The sequence below is a fragment of the Triticum dicoccoides genome, chromosome 7A (assembly GCF_002162155.2).
Source record: "Triticum dicoccoides isolate Atlit2015 ecotype Zavitan chromosome 7A, WEW_v2.0, whole genome shotgun sequence".
Taxonomy (NCBI): domain Eukaryota; kingdom Viridiplantae; phylum Streptophyta; class Magnoliopsida; order Poales; family Poaceae; genus Triticum; species Triticum dicoccoides.
In genome coordinates, this window is record NC_041392.1 from 81,490,703 (window position 1) to 81,500,478 (window position 9,776).

General features: G+C 46.6%; 1 protein-coding gene across 1 annotated transcript; it reads left to right on the top strand.

Moving 5' to 3' along the window:
* The first annotated feature begins 3,745 nt into the window (after window positions 1–3,745).
* On the top strand, window positions 3,746–4,261 carry LOC119333148. Its single transcript, XM_037606151.1, has one exon. The coding sequence runs from the start codon at window positions 3,746–3,748 to the stop codon at window positions 4,259–4,261; it is 516 nt and encodes a 171-aa protein (XP_037462048.1).
* The last annotated feature ends 5,515 nt before the right edge of the window (window positions 4,262–9,776 follow it).

Genomic DNA, 9,776 nt, shown 5'->3' on the forward strand with positions numbered 1-9,776 from the left:
AGTCCACCCTCACCAAGGAGCAACCCAAGCCCCGGTCGACGTTGTCATCCCGCTGCCACTGTTTTTTTGCCTTCGGCCTCAAGCCTTTAGGCTTACACACATGCATCACTAGGTGGTTCTGACAGCCGGTGCGGGTCTCCTCACGAGGAACAAATAGCTATCAAGGGTCCGGGACGAGAAGAAAACAACCCTGACGCTGAGATACGAGGTGGGTGACAGGAGCTCTTTTGCTCCACGGGGACAGAGAAGAAAGACTGATCCTTGGCCGAGGATGTCCGTGTTGACATCTTAAATAGTAAAACAAGAGCACTATACAACATGACAATCACAGTAACACCAATAATATTATCGCTGTCAAGACACCCTTTTATTTTTTGCGGGTATAAGACACACATGAACATCCATTGAACGTAAGTCGTTAAACCATCGTGCCAAAACACGAATGCCACATCAGAGCAACTCCAATGGGGCGACCCATTTTATCCGTTTGGGAAATCCGGACAGAAAAGAAGGCCCAACGAGGCGACCCAAACGGACATGGCGTCCGCCCGCTGTCCGCTTACTGTCCGTCCCGAACCCAAATTGAACGCAAATATGGAAACAAATGGGTCCGCGGCGGACAAAAGCGAGCGCTCCCATCGTCCGCTCCCATCCGCCTGGTGGCCTCTCGTGTCCGCCATGGCCCCACAAATCAGCGACCCGCGCCTTCCCCTTTTCTTCCCACAAATCGAGGGCCGCATAAGCTAGCTACGGCGGCGGCGAGCTCGGGGCCGGGCGCGGCGTTCCTGGACCAGAGCTCGGGGAGGGAATCGAGCTCCCTCCCATGGCCACCAGGGTCCTCGACACGCTCGCCGTCGCGGCGGAGGCCGGCGGGGGCGGCCGCGCGCTGCCGCTCACCTTCTTCGACTTGCCCTGGATCTTCACCGGCCCGCGCTGCGCTGGATCTCCTCCCTCTCCGCCACGCTGCGGGACTTCTACCCGCTCCCCAGCCGCGTCCGACCCTGCTCGGATGGCGCCAGGTACGAGTTCTTCTTGCCCGCGGGAGGAGGGGGCGGTGACACCGTCCAGCTCACCGTCGCCGAGAGCGAGGATGATTTTGACGAGCTCTCCGGCGACGGGCCCTGGGACGTCGCCCGGCTCTACTCGCTCGTGTCGCGGCTTCCGGTGGTTGAGGGGAGTGGGGACGGCGGGTTCGCGCTCGCCGCGGTCCAGGTCACCGTGTTCGCCGGGCGCGGGGTCGCCATTGGCGTGTCTATCCACTGTCGGCTGGCCGCCGCGGGGTCAGTCGCCGTCGGGCTCCTTGCCGCGCCACACCTGGGCCACGGCGCAGCGAGCTCGGGCCGGGCGCGGCGGAGCGAGCTTGGGGCCGGGCGACGACGGCGCGGGCGCAGCACCGAGGTGGTCGAGGTGGCCCTGCGGGAGGTAGAGGACGAGCTCCCGCCGTAGCTCCAGGCCAGCAGCGCCTCCGTCGAGGACTCCTCCTCCGCTCCTTTGCGTGTCCGCTTTTTGACCTTGCGTTGGGCTCATCCACCGCCAGCCCCCGTCCGCCTCATGTCTGCTAGGCGGATATGCGACCTAAACGGACAAAATGCGGACAAAATTCGTGTCCGTTTGGGTCATTACGTTGGAGTTGCTCTCACACAATTTTACAACAATTGATAACTCCACATGACCACAATTACAGAAGACAAAGGGAAACATCAAAATAATGAGAAACTGAGATCAGATGAGGCTAGGACAAACACCATCACACCACCAGGTGTCAGCGCACGCACACGCAGCAGAGGCTAGCACAGGGCAGAGGACAGCAAGCAACAGCATTCTCGCCGGATCTGATGGTGGTTTGCCTCCTCACCATTGTCGCTCTACCTCGCTTTGCTGGTGTCGGGAGGGCGTGCCGGGGCAGGGCAAGGAGAGGAAGCAATGCCACCGGCTAATTCTTCGCCGCGCCGGCGCGCTGGGGCGCTGCCGGCCGCCGCCGCCACGCGCGTGTTTGGGGGAATTCCCTATTCGCCGCATTTTGCGGCAAAATGTCGACCTGCCGCACACCCATCGACCGTTCGTGGGCCGGCCCATGTCGGATGCATCGTACAGAGAAAATCGCTAGAAAAAGAAGAGAGGGAATACTCGAACCTCAAGCCTCCCATTTCTGGAGATGAGAGTCTAGCCACTCGACCTTAACAACACTATTGTCCTGTAAGTGCAAGGATATCTCCTATTATATGTTCCTTTCTTTCACGTTTTTTCGTTTTTCGTTTTCCTGTTTCTTTCTTTCTATATTTTATTTTTGTTTTAGAAATATCGGAATTTCAAAAAAGTTCAATATATTCAATACTTTATTCGTCTTTTTATAAAAAATGTTTGTTTTTTTTTGTTCAGGTTTCAAATAACATTCCGTTCTTTTCAAAAAGATGTACAAAATTTGTTTGTGTTTCAAAATGTGTTTGGTGTTTCAAAATTTGTTCGTGATTTTCAGAAAATGTACGCATTTTCAAATTTGTTCAAATTTTCAAAAAGTTTTGGAATTTCACATTTGTCCCCATTTTTCAAAATTTGCTCGTGATTTTCAAAAGATGTTCGCGTTTTCAAATTTGTTCAAATTTTCAAAATAGCTTTTAGATTTCACATTTGTTCCCAATTTTCGAAAATTGTTCGTGTTTTTCAAACAAAAAAAATTCACATTTTCAAAAAATGTTCACGTTTTCAAAATTTGGAAAGAAATTTAGAAAATGTTCAAGTATTTTTTTTAAAAACTGTGCTTATAAAATTTTGTTCATACTTTCACGAAATTTTCCATTTTTAATTTTTTTTTCACCAATTCAAAAAATGTTTGCTGTTTGAATTTTTGTTCAGAATATCACGAAATATTCCATTTTTCAAATATTAGTTCACAAATTCAAAAAATGTTCACGGTTTCAAATTTGTTTGAAATTTCATAATTTGTTCACATATTCAAAAAATGTTCGCGGTTACAATTTCTTTGGAATTTCATAATTTGTTCACACTGTTTCAAATTTGTTTGGAATTTCATAATTTGTTCACAAATTCAAAAAATTGTTCACGTTATCACAAAAACAATTTCTGTCTTTTCAAAGAAAAAATCACATATTCGAAAAATGTTCTTGTCTCTACTTTTTCATGAATTAAAAGAATGTGCGCACATTTTTAAAGAGACGCATTCAAAGAAACTATACTTTAAAACAAATCAATACAACACGTAATTTTGGTTTCACTGCAGTAATTGGTTACTGTTCGCTACAGTGCACAAGTCAGGTTTAGTTCTTTAATACGTGCGCTGCTTTTTAACCAACTGTGCTAGTCTACTGTGTTGGCGACGTGTGCGCGGTCGCAAGCACTTGGTCACAGGGTCGAATCCTCATCGCGCCTGACTTTCTTTTTGCCATTTTTTCGTCCCGCGGTGAAGCTTCATGGGCCGGCCCAGTCGAGCTGCCCCTGTGCGTCTGGCCACCAATTTGACGCAAAGAGCGTCCAATAGGAGCTCCCTGTTTGGGGATCGCAAGCGAGGCCTTTCTCGGGAGTGTGGGCCGGGCCGAGTAAACGGGCCGAAACCCAAAGCCCTGGACGGCGATGGTGTCAGGCACCTTCAAATACCCGCCTTCGCGTTGGCGCCCGGCGTAACCGCCTCAACCAACAGCCAACAGAGCTCGCCGGAGCCCCAAGAAACCCCACCTCTCTCCACCGCGCAGCAGCGCCCACCGCCTCTGCTCTCCAGCGCCGGCGAGCGATGGACAGGTTCCACGACAGGCAGCACGTGCGGCTGCGGAGCCGCGTGCACGGCACCTACCTCCACGCCAACGACGACGGGCGGAGCGTCTCCCTCCGCAGTCGCCGCGCGACGCTGGAGACGGCGTGGACGGTGCACATCTACCGAGGCAAAGACGGCACGTACCTGCTCCTCCACAGCGCCGCCTACGGCCGCTACCTCGCCGCCACGGCCACGCGGGCGCCGCTCGCGCTCGGCCACCTCGGCTTCCGCGCCGAGCTGCGCGACTACGACCAGCCGGAGGTGGGGGCCATCATGTGGCGGGCCGTGGAGGCGGGTTCCGGCGGGGACGTCATGCTACGCAACGCCGGCGGCCGGTACCTCCGCGCCAACGGCAGGCACCTCCCCTGGAACACCCGCGTCAGCGTCGACGACGCCAACAACACCAGCACCATGATGTGCTGGACCCTCCAGACCGTCCCCTCCAGAATGGATGTGCCTATCCCTCATTATCCTGTTCGCGTGAGTTCGCCATGACCCGCTTCTTTCATTAGTTACTTTCATTTCATTAGTTGGGGAGCAATTTCTGGTTCTGTTCTTGCCGTTGCTCCGTTTCTTGACTTCTTCTGAACATAACCATGGTTCTTGATCTCTGCTCCTGAACATAACCATCGTTGTTTGTGGCTCCTACTGCAGCCCCCCGGCGACTGGTTCGGGCTCAGGCCGGGGGTGTGGCGGACAATCCGGTTCGTGCGGGCGAACGGAGAGGGGTTCTACGCCGAGGAGGAAGGCTGGGATGCCTTCCCTTTCAGGGGGAGGTCCGTGCACCATTTGAGGGACGAGCTGTCCACCCGCGTCAACCTGCACATCTTCGACCTCGTCGCATGCGTCCGAGCGGGCCGCTACGGGAGGGCGACGCCGCTCGTCGCCAACCTGCCCCATGGCGGCGCCGGGGAAACCCTCGAGATCGTCGTCGTCCAGTGCGGGACTCCTGGTCAGAGCCTCCCTCTCCATGTCCTAATTAAGTTCCTAATCATGTTGATTAAATTTGTTAGGCACAATGAACAGATTTTGGTGTCGATTTCCTGAATGTCCATGATCGGCTTGTGCTTGAGAAACAGTTTACTGAAACTGCTAAAGTCTTTGTTAGTAATAGTTAACTGAATCTGCTGTGGTCTGACACTGTTTTTTGGGGGGGTGTCTGAAACTGTTCGGAGTTGGCAATTGTCTGCGACTGCTGTAGTCTTGTACGTACTACACAAGTAAAGGTGCTCTATATATGGGGAACAAATCATTTCACAAGTAACATGCTTCCACTCAACCTTGATGTGGAAAGTGTTTTCCATACTTGATTCAGATATGGAAAGTGCTGGTTACAGTCAAACTTGATTCAGACAATTCAGTTCCTCTATTTGGTCCTATTCGCCGCCAGTAATGCTTTTCTTTTTTGTAAAGCCAGTACAATTACGGAACTTAAAATTCCAAATCAGTTGATTCATCTCTTATTTCAGCCTTAACGAAAAAGATTTAGCCCATTTTCCCTGTGTTGAATAACCTGTGAACAAATTTTGGTTCCTACACTACTTTTGATATTTAGAATTTTAGATTGTTGGTCTGCTTCCTAGTGATCTTCTTTGCCGAGAAATGTACTGGTGGTCTTGAATATCTTTTGCGCAGATGTTAGATTAGATATTGCTTACTGCATGAACATGATATTTACAGTCTTAAGATGCAAAAGAAATATTTAGAGTCTTGCTTTAGTGAGTGCTAGTCTGATCATGCTTGGAAAAAGGATATTATGATAGGCACTTTTCTGAAACTGATGTAGTCCTGTAGAAAGGTAAAAGTAGTTGAATGGGAATAGTAGGTGCCAGTGCCATGTGGATTTATCAGTCTGTGTACACATGGTAAAAGATTGTCTGAAAATTCAGTTCGTCCTTTTCGTAACATCTTGCCGCTATTAGAAATTATGGAACCCAAAAAAGCCAAATCAAGTTCAGTCATCTCGTTTCATCTTTGCATAGAAGATACTAAGTTTCTAACCTGTTAACAAAATTCAGATAGTATCCTACAATAGATAGTGCATAAAAGCTTAGTTCCTTGCAAATTATATTGTTTCAGGTTTTGACTTCTTGATCTTGTCATTTATATTGTTACTGATTAATGGTCTGATGCCTAACTGACTCATTATTTCTGCTTATCCAGTCTATGGTAGGCTGCGATACCCGGATGTCCACGCAGAGTAGAGAAAGGTCGGAACAGGAGTCGTGAGAGTTCACCTCCTCAGAATTTTGGCTCGGCACAATGACAGCAGAGCTAGATGCCTACTTTTACATATAGATAGAAATAGGTCGAGAAAACTTATGAGCTCTTGTGTTTCTACTGCTAACTAAAACTTGCTCCGTTTTGTCGACGAGACAGGGGGGAACCTGTCTGTTATGGCCTCACGGTTCTATGATTCAGAACTTCTGAAATCGTTGCCTCCAGCCATGGAGTATCGTTCTTCTGGCATTCATCTCTGTGGTGCTTCCCGAATGAAGCATTTACCTGTAGGGGTTCTTGCGATGGGTTGATGATCTTTCATTTCTTTTTTGGATGATGATGCACCAAGTATAAATGAAAAGGCAGTGGTTCTTGCCAGTAATGAGTTGATGATCTTGTGTTTCTGCTAGGCTATGAACTTACTAAAAATGCAAAATGTAGCGGCTTTCTGTGAGCTGCTGATCGTGCTTCTAGTTGTGCTGTTTTGAGTGTCGGCAATGGAGTAGGAAAAAGAATTTGTAACGTATGAACAAAATTCAGATTTTATACAGCAGCACTACAAGAATGAAAACTGCACATTACATTGTTTTCAGGATTTGAACATAAGCTGCCTTCTTTTTCTTTCGCTGTCTTTGAGCAGACACTAGTTCACTTCACCATTTCCAGCTGCATTTCTCTTAGATGAAGCATCTGAAACATTGATTTGGTGTCTCTTGCTGTGAGAGTTGAGCACTTGGTGTCCCCCTTTCTAATCCTGTTTGTTGGTTATGTGCAACAGCTGGTCCTTTTGTGGTATTCTATTTAGCAATTTACTCTTAAGAAGATTCATCGTAGTTCAGAGAGGTTTATTACCAAAAATAAATATTCACAGGGTTTAACAAGATTCACCAAAATGAAGCTGTAAGCTTTGCTCTTAGTTACCAAAAATGGCTAGCATTTGTCAGTAACGTTTTAATTTTCTGAATTCCTGATGATAGTAAGATGACACTTGGGCCCTGAAACTCAGTTAGCAGAAGTTACTAACTCAGTTAGTTCTGAAATTCAAAAAAACCAACCTTCTAATTGTCTCAAAAAAAAAACTAACCTTCTGATATTTTTCTTCGAGAAAATCAAACACTTCCTATTGATTTTTACAGATAGTGGCTTCGTTGGAACCCATGGCGAAACTATTATACGAACTAGCATCACAATCTACGTCGCCACAATATGCGTTTTTGTTATCCCGTTTTTGACGGTGGACGCTTGGTGTGAGGTCCTAGACATGATAATGGCCTCTTCACAGTTTTTACAGGAATCACGTGTAGGAAGTTTGTACCCGGAGCAGTAGAAATTCGACCACTACCCCTGCATTCCACCATGGGTTCCAACGAAGCCACTAGCACCCGTCCCCCTGGTCTTAACTCGAAGCATGTCGGAAAATCAGCTCCAACGTGTTGGAAATTCAGATTGAATATCATGTCCGGTGACAGGCAGGGTCGTGGCGCCCCCAAGCTCTCACAAATACTGCTCCCTAACCCTAAGTGTCCACTTGTCATAGGAAATTAGTTAGATTTAGTAGATTTGCCCCCTCCTAACATTACATGAGACGTTTAGCCCCTTTATCTTGAATTTCTAGTTTCTTTTAGTGAAACACAATACAGAAGCAGACACACACACATATCATTTTTTCCTTTTTAAACTTTATTGTTCTTTTTGAAACTTGTTCAAAAATTGGGAAATTTGTTTGGAATACCCTAAATGTTCTTGTTTTCAAATATTTTTAGAATTTTAAAATATTCTGGAATTAAAAAAAATCACATTTTCGAATATTTTGTTCACAGATCTAAGAAATATTTGTGCTTAAAAAAAGTTGATAATTTCTTAAAATAGTACATTGTTTTTAATTTTTGTTCAAAAATTTTATCAATTGTTGGAAATTTGTTACCAATTTTGGAAAAGGTGTTCAAACTTGTCAATTTTTCATACACAATTTGAAATTTTAAAATTGTTGACAAATTTCAAAAAATGATTAGTGCATAACAAAATGTTCTTGTTGATTGATAATGGCAAAAATTACAAATAAATGAAGCAATCAAATTAGAAAAAATAACTAAATGCTCACGGATGCACTCATTTGGCCTAGTCTAGCACACTCCTCTCAACTAGTGGTTTTTTGGACTGTGGATACATGACCCGAAATTCTTTCAGCAGCCTCGCACAGACATATGAGGCATGCATGCCAAATTTGAATGACTTACGACACTGTTTGCATGTCCAAAAAATGCAAAATCTGTCGGAAACTCAAACAACTTGGCATGGTACCTTGAATTGACCATATAAGCTCATGGAATAATTTGGGTCATGTGACAGATGCCGAAAATAATGTGGTCTCAAACGGACCCTTTCGCCTATCCGAACACCCTCCGTTAAATATGGTCTATTTTTGGACATCCATAAAATGGTCTAACTTTTGCCAGTAGGCGGACATACCCATCGTAGCCACCCATGCCAAGTTTGAATGAATCCAACACCGTATGCAAGTTGTGTCACGTCCGACCATTTATTGACCCTTTTTTTACCGAGAAAACTTCAGAAAATGCAAGAATTGCCGGAAACTCAAACAACTTGGCATGGTGCTTTGAATTGGTCATACAAGGCCATGAACAAAAACATACTCTCAAACGAACCATTTTGGCCTACTCGAACTTCCTCCGTTGAACATGGTCTATTTTTCTACATGCATGAACTGATCCCAATTTTTGCAAGCAGGTGGGCATGTCCATGGTAGTCACTATGCCAACTTTGGACGAATTTGGACATTGTATGCAAGTTGCGTCACGTCCGGCAATTTATCATCAAAAACTTTAGAAAAATGCAAGAATTGTTGAAAAATGAAACAAATTGGCATGGTGCCTTGAATTGGTCATACAATACCGAGAAAAAAAATTGGAGCCATTTTAGAGATGTTGAGAAATGAAGTGCTCCCAAATTGACCCGTCTCGCCTACCATGAACACGGTCTATTTCTTGACATGCATAAAATGACCCCAACTTTTTGAAGCAAGTGAGATTTCCCATGGTAGGCATCCATGACAGGTTTGAACGAATTCTGACACCATATGCAAGTTGCGTCACGTCCGACAATTTATTGGCCATTTTCCACCAAAAAACTCTAGAAAATGCAAGAATTGCCGAAAACTCAAAAAACTTGGCATGGTGCCTTGAATTGGTCATGCTGGGCCATTTAATGGATGTCTAGTAATGAGCTGCTTCCAAACGAACCCTTCTAGCCTACCCAAGCACTCTCCGCTGAACATGATATTTTATTGGAAACCTCAGGACGGACCCCAACTTTTGCAAGCAGGTTTCCCATCCTGCATATGTGTCATCGTGGTTTGTGCTCTTCCATGCGACGGCCCCAAAGCCCCCTCCCCACATGATGGTTGTTGCCTTCCATAAAGATTGTGGCGCCACTGCCGTACGCGGGAGGGCGGCGGCGGCGGCGGCAAGCAGCCAACGGGCTTCATCCTGTGTCCTCCTCCTTCCACTATGATGCAGTAGTCTTAATGGTTCCGTCCCCACTTCGTCCACAACATATACGATCCCACCTCGACGGAAATGGTAGACGTGTCAGAGTGGTTCCAACGCATGATGCAGGAAGCTCATCTTGTTGACGGCGCTCAGGGACCGAGGTGGACAGTGGCTGTTGGATATGGAGAGGAGGACAAGGGGGCAGGATGTGTGCAAGTGTGAACGCCGCAAAATTAGAACATATGACCTTTTGGGAGGGGGTGTGCAAAAAGTGTCACACC